We start from the raw sequence: 16,024 nt of genomic DNA, 5'->3' as shown, positions 1-16,024 counted from the left end.
TGTTTTTAAAATACAATGTTCTAAGTTAAAATGATTTGAATGTTCGTTAAAGACAAGAATGATGGATATGTAATATATTGGTTGAAGTTTATTATTTCCGCGAAAGTTTTAATTAACTCTGATATTTAGAACTGTGTTTATGAGTAAATCCAACACTAAAGTAGGGCTACCGGTAACGGGGCCTTACATTTCTACAACTACGGAAACCCTAATCACCTACACCATGTGTGTTCTCGATTCAATCATATTCATCAAGCTCAAAATTTCCAAACTAATTATATTAAACACTACTTTGCCTCATTCTACTCACCTGCGTGCATACTAAAAGTCAGCTACGCTGAGTGAGTTCTAATTAATCATACAACATACAAGTTGTTCACATACTTGCACACAATCCCGAGGGTGTGTACATTATTCATACTTTATTTTACATGCATAACTATCCATACTACGCAAAAAGCCTTCCGCCTATAACCTCACAGATATTATAAGGGTATGGTCCCCAACATCACATATATTATTAGGGTCTGGTCTCTACCCTCACAGATATTATTAGGGTCTGGTCCCTATCACCACGAATATTATTAGGGTCTGGTCCCTATCCTCACAGATATTATTAGGGTATGGTCCCTTTGTTTCGTGCCACTGTACCATACCTGTCTTTACATACTATCCTTGACGATACGTGCAATATCCGAAGATCATTCACGTACTGTCAACATATCTCACATACATCATTCATACATCATATATCATGCATACATCATTCATACATCCTACATACATCATACATACGTCTTCATACATCATATATATCAATCATATCTTTAACTACTACCTGGCGCTACATGCAATATCCGAAGATCGTTCACGCACCGTCATGCAATCATCATACATAAATCATACGAGGCATACAGTTACCACTTAAAGTAAGTGTATTAACTATCACATCGAGTATGCACACAGGCCCGAAAACATAACAAGGAAATGGGGCTAGAAACTCACCTGAATGCGGTTACGTTCACCGTTAATAGTTATTCCTTTCTTGAGATATGCACGACAAACTGTATAACAATTACACATATCAATTACTATCGTTACCCATATCGCATTTCTAGTCTAATTATAACCCTCAACGAACGGGGGTCCGAGGGCAGCGCCCCTTGCAGTGGGGTTCTAGGGGCGGCAGCCCCTAGCGGGGTCCAAGGGGCAGAGCCCCTGGCTGAGGTTAAGCTCTTAATCCTTTAAGGTATCTTTCATAAATTAATAAAGTCCAATGGCTATTTTGTAATTGAATCATTCTTTTCTAAGTCTAGGGACTGTTCTGTCATTTCATTAAACTTCTAATTCGTTTCCTGGTTCTTTAACGAATTGGTTTGTCATAATGAACTGGTACTTTAAACGAATTGGACCATATAACGAACTGGTCCTTTGACGAATCAGTCCATATAACAAACCAGTCCACATAACGAAGCAGTCCATGTAACGGGTTGGACCTTCTAATTCGTTATCTCTGTTAACGAATGGTCATAGTGAATCGGGGGTAGTTCGTTATCTTTTTCATAGCGAACTAGGACACGAACTAAGGCTAATTCGTTAAGCTTTCATTAACGAACCGCTTGACGAATCACTCCTAGTTCGTTAACTCCCCATTAACGAATTAGGGTTAGGTCAGAGAATGTCAGACATTCTCTGACATATCATTAACCTCGTACGCCATTTTCCAGCGCCGACGTCGCCGAAAAAACTAGATCTCACTCGTTTTCCAACGTTTTTCACCATTTTTCGTCTCGTTCGATCCAGATCTGAGCTAGGGTGACCCCTAAGCTCATCTTAGGTTCGGTTTATACCCGATTCCACCCGGATCCCGTGACTTTAACAGTTTAACGGTGTCGGCACATCGTTTCGTGACTAAATCTAATGGATATGAGTTCATACAACATCATACTATCATTACCTTGGATTGGGATCAGTTTTCTATCTTGGTTCGGCTAGAGAAAGGAGAGAAATTAGAGAGAGCTTAAGTCTGTGTTTTGGTGGTGTATGGAATATGTGTAAATGAATGAATAAAATTGGTAATTAAGGTTAATATAATTATGAATCATGGGCTTAAGCCCATGGTCTTTTCTTTTTTCCTTCATAACCCAAGTCCATAGCCCATATCCATTTAACCCAACACTAGCCCGACTCATAATAACTCATATTTCTATTTTATTAACCGAAACGAGAAAACGAGATGTTACAAAACTTTATTTTATAAAATCGACACCTTTAAAGACAATGTTCCTCGTAAATCAATCTCGAGTATAAGTTTTCGTGTGTGTATATATATATATGTGTGTGTGTGTGTGTGTGTTTTTGTGTGTACATTATAAGTATATTTTAATAATAATATATCATCGTTATTTTATTTAAAAACCCGACACCGTTATTGGTGTTTTCTAGTCGTTGAACATCTTTATAAATTGGTTTCTATTAATTTTATATATAAAATATTATATATATATATATAGGGTGGGGTTAGAATAAGAAGTGAGTTATTTTCAAAAAGTGTGAGAAGTAATATCGGGCGTTGGATGTGATCATCTGATGGTGGATATTGTTAGTGTGTTTTTTGTTCGGTGTGTTTTATTTTTTTAAGGATAAAAACAACTTCTTACACTTCTTAGGATAGGTTTACTTCTTATTTTAACCTTGCTATATATATATATATAATATATATATAAACGAAAACATAAAAATCCTATGTGCCGCGTTGTGGTCGCTCCCCCTTTTTTTGGAGTCACCAGATTTGCTTGATTTTTAAATGGAGGCTTCTCATGCATTTGACCCGAAATCATGGGCATGGGTCTTACTAAACCCAGATATTCCTTAAACGGGTTATAATCACCAAATTATAGATCTAGAAATCCTATACTAAAAATTATTATCTTATTTATTTTAAAATATATATATATATATATATATATATATATATTATTTAAATTAAAAACCCAATTTTATAGTAAAAAAAAATAAATGGGTCTTGGGTCTCATCAAAACCATATAGCTTTTAAACCAAGTTATAACATCGCATTTATTTGTGAAAGAATTTATCATTAAACCATAAGTATATTATTACTATTCATACAATAAAAAAATATAAATTAAAAAAAATAAATATTAGAACAAACAATATAAAACAACGTCTGATAAAACCATAAGTATATTATTAGCTATCATAAATATTATTTATAATTAAAAAAATCAACTTTATAGTAAAAAAAATAAACGGGTCTTGGGTCTCATCAAAACCATATAGCTTTTAAACCAGGTCATAACATCTCATTTATTTGTGAAACAATTTATCATCAAACCATAAGTATATTATTAACTTTCATACAATAAAAAAATACAAATTTTAAAAATAAATAAATATTAGAACAAACAATATAAAACACCCCCCGTAATACGGGAGACAAAAACTAGTATATATATATATATATCATACTTTAAATTGTAATAATTGTATTTTAAACGTATTAATTATGAAATTAGATTTTCGTTGAATAGTCCAAGATATATATAGTATGATAAATATATATTCAAACGTTTGTCTTAAATTAATATATTACATGTTATATTTATATATACACACACACACACGCATTCATAATTGCGTTATAATTAGTTAAATATTATTTAAATGATCATATAATTATTCAACTCATATTTATTTATTTGAACTAATAATAATGATTTCACAATAACATTAGGCGTAGGGATCTATCGTTCAACCAAAAATCTCTCAATCCCCAACCATAACTCAAATCATATTGAAACTTTAATTCATTATACGTGTTGTCCCATTATTAATTAATTCATATTAATAGTATTTAACTAGGAGTAGTTGACGGCATATCCCGAAAGACTTATCTTTCTCACATCGTCATAATTTTAATTTCGTTCCTCTAATCAGGTGAGTATCCCACTCACCTTCTTTTTACTTATTTTTAACCGTTTTGGGGACATATGCGTCTGTATATATTTTAATATTGTTTAATACTCAAACTTGCAAATGTTAGTCTTGTTTGTTTACAATTTATGCCTAACGTGTTATATGCTTATATGCTTTACTTGAATACATGTCGAAGAGGTCCAACATATTCTCAGACTAGTATGATCATACGCTCGTCGTGTTAGCCATCGTTCAGTTTCATCTGGCATCGAGCTTACCAAAAAAATTATTTACTTGCTCATTCGTTAAATTGTTTATCTCACTTAAAACATTTGCTATTTTATATTATTATTATTATAGTGTCTTAAATCTGGTGTTTTACTCACTCAACCTAGTGTTGACAAACCTATTTGTATTTTTAAATCATATGCAGGTTATCGTGTTATGTGATTCTCAAGTTGTTTGAAGACACTTATGATTGCATGACAGAGAGAAGAAACAAGAATCCAGATGTTATTTTGTCTTTACTTATTTTAATGATAGACTGTGTATTGTGGTATTTGGAAATTGTTGGATTATTTAAATTGGAATAATATATATTATAATGTTAATTTTGCATTATAGTACCTTGAGAGCTATGAGCAATTAGCTCACGTCCCGGCATTCTACCTTAGGTTGGGGTGTGACAATTAAAATATAAAAAAATCTAAATAAACCCGTGTAACACGTGGGCTAAAAGCTAGTATTGTAATATTTAAGAATATTATGAATATAATTTATTATTATAGTATCTTAAGTTTTCTTCTAACTAGTTCGTAGTCTCTTTAAGCCATTAAAATTTGAATGTAAACCAGTTAGAAGTAATGTTCAATAAAAGCCAACTCAAAATAATTCAAAAATGTAAAAAATATATACTGAATTTGTATATAATTTAGAACACATTATTATGCTTGACAATCAAACTTCGGACTTGATTGAACTACCCCCTAAATCTTGGGCAATAAGGAGCAAGTGGATTTTCCAAAGAAAACCGACATGTGTGGATTTGTACACACCTATAAAGCCGACTAGTTGCAAAAGTTATTACTCAAACTCAAAAAAATAAATAAATAATATACCGAAACTACACCGGATCAAATGGGCTAAAAGTCACCCAAAGTCTTTCTAATGTTATAAACCGAATAACTTACAAAATAAAAAAAAAATACAAAAATGGTCAAACAGTTCAACCAGCTCCACCTAAACTAAAGTTGACCCACCCAAAACACGTTTGATCAGTACCCAACCAGCCTGACCAGTTCAAGTTTCCACCTCTACTAATAGTAAGTAATATAAGTAGAGAAAATTAACAAATTTTAGAAGCAAAAGCGATAGGGTATGCAACAAAGCCGAAAAACCTGAAATCAAATCGTATCTGTGACCGAAAAAAGAATTGAAATGTGAATTCTGCTTTTGGTTTGGTTTAGTTCGTTATCGCATCCAAATTATGAATATGATTTCCGGTTTGGTTATTGGTTCCACAAATCTTGCTTATACAGATAACCAAACCGAATTCAATCAAATAAACCGTATATAACCGCTTTAATCGGATAACCAACAGAATAAATCAGTTTAATCGGTTCGGTTAGACACATTTCTAATTCGGATCGGATAGGACAGTAAAATTCAAAACCAAATGAATAAAAAGCATAAAATAAATAAAATAAGCAAAACATATAGAAATCAGAAAAGCATGACTTTGAAATAGATTAAGTGCTCACATGAGGTTAAAGTTAAACCAAATGTGACAAAAATGAGGAGTTGTACAAAGCATCAACACAGTTCTTCAGGTTGATTTTTAAGAACAGGTTGACTTTAACATGTATATTATGTACATCTCCAACAATATAAATAAAGTTACAAACTTTTTTTTTTCAAAGGATTGTGGAAATAGAAGTAACGTGAGAGGCTCATGTTCATCCCTCTGTGTCAATGTTGTCGTCACTTGTGGAAATTTGTCTTCTTTCCGGGGTCATATTTAATGCGCCACTTGTCGAAGATGAGCCTAAAAAGCGGCGCACAGTTGGACTGTCTGCTGCTGACGTGGATGCTGAGATGTTGTAAGCGAAGACTCCCATTGGGTGGTCAAACTTGCAACTTGGCCCGAATTTGCATATACCGTAACGAGAGTAGAATATGCATAATGGCTCTCCCTATAATAAAAATTGTTATTTATTATAGGGTCACAATTTCTAACGTGTTTAATAAACGAGCCATGTTTGGGTTGACCTGTTTAGTTAGATGGGTCGTGTTCTTTAATTAAACAAGCCGTCCTCCTACCCGTTTGACTCATTTTTCGAAACCACTTACCCGATTAACACGTTTACAACTTGATTACTACACGTTTAAAATTGAAAATAATTAGGTTTTGGGTTATCATATCGTTCAAGAAATGAGTCGTGCGATTGACCTGGTTAAGTAAAGGATTCGTGCTTAGCTTGACCTGTTTACCCGTTTAAGCAAGCACGTCGACCAACTAACCCGTCTAACCCATCTTTTAAAACCATCAACTCGATTGTCACATTTAAAATTGATTAGTAACTACTACCCGCCGGTCAGTCAACCTGTTTGACTAGCTTTGATAAATGGGTTAAACGGGTCGTGTTCCGGTTGACCAGTTTAATGAAATGGGTGGTGTTTAGATTGACATGTTTAACCCATTTTTTACCATTTTTGACATGATTAACACATATACAAGTTGCTTACCACCCACTAACTTGTCAACCTGCTTGACAAGTTTAGATGGATGGTTTAAACGGGTCATGCTCTAATTAGACGACTTTAAGTGTTTGTGGGTTAGGTTTGATGTTTGTACCGGAATAAATAAAGAGGTCATGTTCAGGTTGACCTGCTTAACATTTTTAAGTAATCAGGTTGACCCGCCAACTTGTTTATTAAATACGTCGACCTCCTAACCCATTTATGGCCAGATTAACCCGTTTTTTACAAACACCGATCAGATTAACACGATTAAAACTATCTCACTGCCTGCCAATATGTAAGCCTGTTTGACCCGTTTAGATAAATAGGTTAAACAGGTCATGTTCAGGTTACACAATTTCAATTGTGTGCAGGTTAGCTTTGATGATTTTACATGAATAAGTATATTATATGGGTCGTGTTCAGGTTGACCTGTATAATTAAATGTTTCGTGTTTGAGTTGACCTGTTAAACTTGTTCAATTAAACACATCGACCCGCCATTCTGTATATTAAACAGGCCGACCTCCTTACCCATTTAAACCATTTTTCTTACAAATGAGCAACCTTATTAACATGTTTACAACTTGATTATGACATGCCAACCTGTTTGACAAGTTTAGATAAATGGGTTAAGCGAGTCGTTTTCTGGTGACTTTAATTGGGTGTTTGTTAGATTTGATGTTTTTTTACAACCCAAACCCCTCAACCCAACACGATTGGCACCCAAATTATTCTGTTAAGAAACTATATAAGCATGACTGAAGTAGGCCCATTGGGCCAAGAACGAAACTAACCGGACGTAAAGGGAGGCCCATTGGGCTAAGAGCACAATCAGGGACAGGAAGAATTCTTTCTCTTGGATGATGAAATCTACAAACTGCACCAAATTTACAATCACCGGTTTTCATGTAAAATTGACATTCGGGTTGACCGGGCTTTTCTGGGAACACGTTTTCGCTTGGTAATGCGTAATATCCGGTACGATATGAAGGATAATTTCCTTGCAGTGCTTCATTAGCTGCTTCATTTTGACTTAAAGTGCCATAATTCTGACCATTTCCACCAGTTTGTTGTTGATTTTCTGAAGATGAAATTGAACCAAGTTGACCCTGAACAAAATCTTCAAAATGTAAGATTATGAAGTTGACTAACCTGGTGTTTTCTTGAGTTTCAGAAGATGAATTGAGCTGATTGTAAACGAGCCCGAGCCTAAGCTTGCGCTTGTTTAATTACCGAGCCTGAGCCCAAGCTTCACTTATCGAGCTCAAACTAGTTAAGTAATTTTTATATAACACATATTTATATTGTATCTATTATTATGTATAAAAATATGATAAAATTAATTAAATAGTATGCATTATGTTATACATACAGTTTTTAATTCTAAGCATACAGAATAATCAATTAAAAATGCATATATGTTTATTAATACATACTAAACTAGCCGAACCTTAGCCCGAGCTTCACTTATCGAGCTAGCCTATTATTTAAAAATGTCAGTATAATTCATATTTATATATCTGTTATTATATATAAAATATTATAAAAATTTATAAATTATAAATATTATGTTGTATATACAAATTTAGTTATAATCATATATAATATATAAAATTAAAAATGTATACATATTCATTAATAAATAATAAATTAGCTGACCCCGATCCTAGCTCGAGCTTGAAAAAACTACTAACTCAGATTGGGTTGGTTACACCCCTACCCGTATCGATCCATTAGCCAAACCACCCATTTATATAAAAGTAAACTACTGTTATATTATTAAGAATTAATGACAAGAGTGATGTATAATAAAACAACATATATCAAAAGACAGCTTAGCTTACACTGTATGCACTCCATCCTGGTACTGAAACCACACCTTGTGGCAGAAGCATTGGCACATAACTTGAAGGAGCCTGCCAGCGTGGACTAACGAAAGGAGTTCTAGACAAAGACCAATTGGTCAATCCTCCTGGGTATGACTGCTGACCTGGACTGGTTGGTGACTGGACTGTAGGATACGCGGGAGAACCGCGATACGAAACCATCATATTAGACGGTTGCGGGTGGTGGAATTTGCAGGTGCTTCCAAATTTGCACTGGCCTGTTCTTAGATAATAAGCACATTCAGCCTCATTCTGCATCACCAACAAAGAGCTTGCATGTCAATATTTGTTAATTATTATTTTTTAAAAACAGAACTAGTAAAGTAAAATAACGATAAGAAGCTAATAGCATAAAAAACCAACATACTCAACCTAAATTTGGAATATTAAAGTCTTGAACTCATTTAACATGTATGTATAACTAGGCACGTAAACAAACCAAACAAATTTAGCGACTTCAGTATACTAAAATTGCACATTTGGAAACTCTTTTCTTTTGCATAATGAAAAAGTATGTTGGTTTTTTATGTCATTAACGCAACAATAGTAGATGCAGATGCAAACCGTTCGAAGCGGATAACCCAAGACATTTAGTGAAACTCTTCCAGCAATCCCAGCCTTGTCCCGGGGATGATGAAACTTGCATGTTGCTCCAAATTTGCAAGTACCCGTTTTCAAATAGTACTGTCATAAATTTGGAAAAATAGAAAATGAAATAGAACACCAATAATTAATCAGTATATATTGAAAATCACTAACAAATAAACAAAAGGGTATTTTTTAACATTTGAGAATAGATACTTACCTGACATTCAGGTTGTCCTGCTCTTTCTGGATATTCTCCTCTCATTTTGACAGTTGCAATGGCCTAGAACCAAATTAGGACATTATAATAAATAGAGAAAACAATAAATGAACACAAATAATAATTATTATTGATCAAATTGGGTTGACCCGTTACCAGTTTTCTGTTAGGAGGATGATTAAAACGACATGTTGCTCCAAACCTACAAAGGCCGGTTCTGATGTAATAAGAACAGTCGGGCTCTCCTTCACGCACAGGATAAGGTCCCACTTCCATTACTTCCTCTGATCACAAGTTTAATTTTGACCATACATCTGAAATATTATGATTTATGAATTTGTGTTAATTTATCTGGATTAATTTAAAAGATGCCTAAGTATGAATCTGTTCATTTGTCTTCATGTAACACTTAACCCTTGCAACAAATATTCATTCTCTTAAACTTTTTTACTCTTTGTTTGTTAATACTATATGCCAATTGCTTACACATACTCTTTGTTATTGTGAACTTGAATCAATTCTTATGGTTTCTATTTATGAACAAAGCAACATATAAAACCACACCCACACACACACACATATGTACATACATAAAATTGTCATTTTATTCTCCTATGACTACACTATTTGTTAAATCATTAGAACTATATTGTATTCATAGTTGTAGAATATATTCACAGGTGAACACATTTATTCATCCGTGAATAAAACAGTTCCAAGACGTTTAGCGGTTCTCACTGAATCAAAATAATTACTCATGCCACAAAATATATTCTTCCTCAACTTTTTCCTGTTTTGTTAATACTTCATGTCAATTGCAAACGCATACTCTTTGTTATTATGGACTTGAATCAATTCTTATTGTTTCTCTATTTGTAGAAAGCAAGTAATATTGCATATATAATCATGCACTTACATATAAAACAAGTTATTTACTTGCATATATGAATGAAAATGTAACTTGCTTTCCTCAAAGAGATTAAAAGAAAGCAAGTTGCATATGTAATCAGTCTATTTGAAAAGCTACATTTTCATATTTAAGTGCATGACTAATCTATATGTTGAAAAGTTACATATATGATATGTAAGTGCAGTTACATATTAAAAGAAAGCAAGTTACATTTTCTTAAAAGTTACAGAGTAGTAAAGATTAATCATGCGCATGTTTGATTACTAGTCTCTATATTGTAATTGGATCCTTTTATTGCTACTACTAATTAAAAGAAAGCAAGTTACATATATAAACATGTACTAGAATAATAATTCATACACATGACAAACAAGCAGATACAATGTATTCAAATGAGAACACAATATATGTTTAATCAATAGAAGAACAACAGTGTATTTACACAAGACAGTTGTATAACATATCCACCAGTGAATACATGTTTTCATCTGTTAATAAAAAGTTCCATATATATTTAGCGGTTCTCACATATCCCAACACTATAAATATACGTACATACAGGGTTCAGTTCAAATGATAACCACTAAATATTTAGAAACATTAAAACTAACTTGTGAATACATAAGAACTATGTCAATGTGAATTTCACCTGTATTCATACATCATTCATGAATATAATGATTTCTAAATATTCAGTGGTTAAACACCACTATAAATACATAAATATATATTTACAAATACATTTCAATACTATGAGATAAATTAAAAACAAAGTACAACAAGTTTTTACCACTAATGCGTTTAATATAAAAAACTATAAGTTTCTTTATAGAATAATAATAACAACAAAAGCAGATATATCTATAACTGCCAAGTGCCTGCCAACTCTAGCAACTAGAAACCAGTAAAAAACAACCACATGATTAAACTCGATCATGACTGATATGATATCATGATATGCTTAACATATTATTAATAACACAATAAAAAAAGATAGAAAATATTTAAAACAATCACATGAAGAGAAGAGAAGCTCCATGAAAAATCATTCAGAAAACGAAGGAACATAAAGAGGAAATTGAGATCAAACGATCACCAGCTATTCGTAATTGAATAGATTAGATATTGATAATTAACGAAATGAGAATTAAGAAAGAAAACAGATCTAGAAACAGAGACGAAGAATCACCTCGGAGAGGAGAGTAGCTACGGAAATGGAAATGGAATTGAGAGGAGTAGAAACGACGTCGTTGTTCACCGGCGGCGAAATTGAGTCTCCGGCAATCACATTTAAGAGTGAGAGTAATCTCTCCGGTGGTTCCGAAAATGTGTGAGAGAGAGAGAGAGATTTTGGTTCGTTGTCTGCTCTCCACAAAACAACACAAAGAGAGAGAGAGAGAGAGAGAGAGAATGAAAACCAACCAACCATTTTTCCCCAACGAACCCCCCCCCCCTCCCCCAACCCAAACCAAAACACTCCAGTCATCTCTTCTTTGCTTTTTTACTTTTCCTTATTATAATTTATTATTATATGTATTAATATCGCTATTTTAATTTTTGGTGCCCATTTTGTTCGTTTTAATATGTAAACTAGTTTTGTACCCGCCATGTTGTTGCGGCAGGGCATTAGTGTGGAATGGGCGGATTCAATATTGAGTCAGGGGATCGTATGCACTCCCTCAAATTCGTATTTTCTTCTACAAACTTCTATTATATTGGGTTTAAAGACCCCAAGTGTCTCATCCGTGTTTTATTTAGTGCTCCATACTCAACTTTTCGAGCCAACTTTTCAAACGCAAATATAGTTATTCTTTCACAAATAACAATTAAGCTTAGATTGTTTAATTGTCTAACCACTTCATCAATTAGTTATTAATATAGTGATATATTTTGTTAGTTATTATAAAAATTAGACCAAAATATGATAGTATTCGGAGTATCATTTCTTTTTTATAATTCTAAACTAATTAACTTAAATTTTTTTTATTTGTACATAAGCTTTGTGCCGTAACAATTATGCCAATATTTTTATCAACTATAATATGTATTTTGTTATTGTGTTTTGAGGAAATTTATTGCTTACATTTCTATAGTGGTTTTAAATATAATTTCATTTGACCTGACCTAGTTTGGTTTGACCCGTTTTAGTTTGACTTGACCCGTTCAATTTTGACCGTTTTTTGCACTCACTGTGAAATTTTCTAGATCCGCCACTGGTGTGTGGTATGTACGGTAAAACCCGACCGTGGTGACTCCGGCCAGTAAATCCGAGCATAGCTGTCTCCGAAAATTCCTTAAAATTATAGGTCTTGGACGAATAGAAAAACGAGTCCTAAAATCGTGTTCTGAATTATGTAATAGATAATTTTACAACTTAAACATTAAGATTGTTTTCAAAAGCCCAAAACAAAACTCCCAATAAGTGTTCTTTTTTATATAAAAAAAACTTATATTTTTGTTTTATATAAGTCATTTTAGTAACATGTTTATTATTACTTAAATGACTTATATAAAATACAAACGAAAGGTTTTTTTGTATATAAAAAAACACTTATTGTGAGAATTGAATTCATTAACTGTGTATTCAAAATACTATAATACTTTTCATTCAATTAAAGAGTCATTTTGTAAGCTTTTATGTTAAAATAAAATTATATATAAAATATAAATTTTATTTTTTAACAATCATGGGTCTCTCGGAAGAGTGAGTCCGGGTTCATCGCCCTCCCATTGGCCCGGGCCTGAATCCGAGCTTTACAAAGGCGAGTCAATACGAAGTCGTTCGATTTGTTACGTTCTTACCGTTTTTACATATTTAAAGCAAAAAATTAAAATAATTATAGAACCTATGCTGCATCGGTCTATGAAATTACCTAAATAGCCCATTTAAAGAGAGAGAAAAGCAAAAGTAGCCCGTGAGATTTAGTTTCCAAAAGTAGCCCTCGAAATCCAACTTCCACGTGCATTGGGATTTTCCCCGTGAGTTTTCGTGGACCAATCAAGATCTGCCATGTGTCGTGCATTCCCACCTACACGCAAGTTTTCATCCTAAATCCGCCTGAAACATTACTTTTCACGTCAAATCTAACTTGATGAAAAGGAAATTAGTCGAAATATATTGTATAAATAGTAACAATCAAAGCTCAAACTAACTAAGTAGGCATTGACAACGTATTATTGAATAAAATATGTAATTTTAAATTTGACATTAAAGATATAAATAAACACGGAATTCATATAATTAGTGTTTTAAGTGTTTTTTATTATATATAAAAGATGGAATGATTGAAATTACATATTTTATTCAATAATACGTTGTCAATGCCTACTTAGTTAGTTTGAGCTTTGATGTTTCAAGCTGTTTCCGTCTCGAACATGAGTTTTAAAAAAATGGTTTTTAAAGTTATTTTGAAATTCATCTCCAAAGATGAATTTCATTTGAATTTTGTCTTTTAAAAAAAATCATATTCATCATCTTCTTCATCCAACTCCAAGCATTTCATCTGCCCCCTAATGCTACTGGACACCACCACCACCACAACCACCCACCACCACCATGAAACTTGAGTCGAACCATGTTCCACCGCCGCTACCACCGCCACCACCACCGACATTAACAACAATATCGTGGATGTCCGTGGTGGCGGTGACGGTCACCGGAATAATGATGAAGGTGACCGACATTAACTAATGATGAAGGTGATTATTCCGGTCACCTTCATCATTATTCTGGTCACCGTCACCGCCACCGTCCAATTCTATTTATTCTCGACATGAATTAAATGTTATATATCTAAAAATAACTCATGAATTGATTCATATGAGAGTGGGAGAAGAAGAACATAATTGTTGTTGAATTGTTCATTATATTATGGATGGATTTCATAGGAATGTTTATTATCTCATGGATGGATTCATAGGAATGTTCACTAGAAAAAACATAAGGACAACAGAAGAAGATAATGAACATTCCTATGAAATTCATCTTGTCAGTTGAGTTGTAATCAAAATTCGTCTCCGAAGTTGAAATTCATTTGAAATTCGTCTTTGGAGATGAATTTCAAAAAAAACTTTAAAAACCATAAATTTGAAAACTCACGTTAGATACGGAAACAGCTTGAAACATCAAGTTAAAGTAGGTTTTCATAAGGACCGATTTAATGTAAAATTAACGTTTCAGACGGATTTGGGATGACAACTTGCGTGGTAGGTGGGAATATGCATGAAACATGATAGCTCTTGATTGGTCCACGGAAACTAACGGGGAAAATCCCAATGTCATGTGAAAATTAGATTTCGAAGGCTATTTTTGGAAAACTATATCTCACGGGCTACTTATGTTTTTCTCTCTCTTTAAAAGGGCAATTTAGGTAATTTTCTCTATTTATCTTATGATATAATTTGTTAATATAGAAGATTTACAAGAAAAGAGTCTTGTTCACGTTGAAGAGTGGGGTTTCCCATGTTCAAATCCATTAGGTGAAAGGTTTATATTTTTTTGAAAGTTTATATGTGGGTTTTAGTCTGCCTAACTATAATAATTTGGTTAAATATAATAAAAATAATAGTGTGTTTTGATAAAGTGAGGCGTTCCAAATATATCTTTATCCATATTTTAATACAAATTTATTTAAGTTGTTTAATTTTATAAGCACATCAGTTACCATAATCGAATTTATGTAGTTATTTTATTATTTAACTAAGTATTTTAAAATTCATAATTTTAGCTACAATATTCTTGAAATCATACTACTCTAATAAAAGATTACTTCATGTTACTTGTCAATCTCTCAGTCATTCTCACAATTTTTAGCCCGTTTGCACTTTTTAACCCATTTTCAATGTTATGAATCCCATATGGGTCATTAACCATCCACTTTAGTCTTATTCGGATCTACGATCTTTTATTCCAGTCAAACCCTAAATCCCAAAACTTTCCCAACTCCTTCAACTTCTATCGCCTTTGTCCACCGTAGCCACCGCCACCACTGTCGGCACCAGAATCTCACCAACCACCACCACCATAAGAACCAGTTCTTTCGCCTCTAGGGACTCGGTACTTAAATGACTATATAGTTTTGATCAAAAGACCTCTTCTTCAATTAAATCCTTTTCCATTGTTGTGAAAATCTTGATTTAGAAACGGAAATTCTTTATCTTCTCAAATTAGAATCTATTTAGCTGTAACTTTTCTCTAAAGTTATATATCACTTTCAATAAGATAAGATGAAAAACTTAAAAGACAAATAAAAATCACCCCCCCCCACCCCCAATTTTGATAAACCTATAGAACTTTTTTTTTTCATAAATCGTACATTAGTGCTTGCAATTTCTTGATTTATTTTATATTTTCTTTTGAATTTTAAGGTATATATATTCACCTAAATAATAGTAAAGGAAAACAAGTTCATCAAATAAAAGGACAAAAACTCTATTTTAAAAAACCCGCAAAAGGATTTTTGGATGAAATCCTATGCAAACAAGGATTCCGTTCAAAGAGTTACGTTTTGTGACCTTAAATATGGAGGGGATTTTAATTAAAATAAAACGGCTATTTTAATCAAGTTAGCCTTGCCAAATTACAGGACTAACAACACCGTATTCAATTCCCCATATAACAATTATAAATATAGCATAAATTTTGTTAATATTAAATATTTTAAACATATTAATAGTCTAAGAATATATGTACTACCAAACCACAAGCTTATACTAAAAGTTGGGGTTATGCTATGCTACTTAGAA

At 32.8% G+C, this 16,024-nt stretch overlaps 1 protein-coding gene across 1 annotated transcript; it reads right to left on the bottom strand.

Moving 5' to 3' along the window:
* Positions 1–5,651: 5,651 nt before the first annotated feature.
* Positions 5,652–11,619, bottom strand: LOC143533759 (zinc finger CCCH domain-containing protein ZFN-like). Its single transcript, XM_077028438.1, has 7 exons — positions 11,538–11,619; positions 9,526–9,683; positions 9,370–9,432; positions 9,129–9,248; positions 8,523–8,816; positions 7,473–7,787; positions 5,652–6,129 (listed from the first exon to the last, which is right to left on the bottom strand). The coding sequence occupies exons 2-7, from the start codon at positions 9,643–9,645 to the stop codon at positions 5,893–5,895; spliced, it is 1,149 nt and encodes a 382-aa protein (XP_076884553.1). The 5' UTR covers positions 9,646–9,683; positions 11,538–11,619; the 3' UTR covers positions 5,652–5,892.
* Positions 11,620–16,024: the final 4,405 nt, after the last annotated feature.

The sequence above is a fragment of the Bidens hawaiensis genome, unplaced genomic scaffold (assembly GCF_021521415.1).
Source record: "Bidens hawaiensis isolate Kalapana, Puna unplaced genomic scaffold, B.hawaiensis_p1.1 tig00009864_1, whole genome shotgun sequence".
NCBI lineage: Eukaryota > Viridiplantae > Streptophyta > Magnoliopsida > Asterales > Asteraceae > Bidens > Bidens hawaiensis.
The sequence above is the reverse complement of the archived record's forward strand: the minus strand, read 5'-3'. Positions and strand labels throughout refer to the sequence as shown.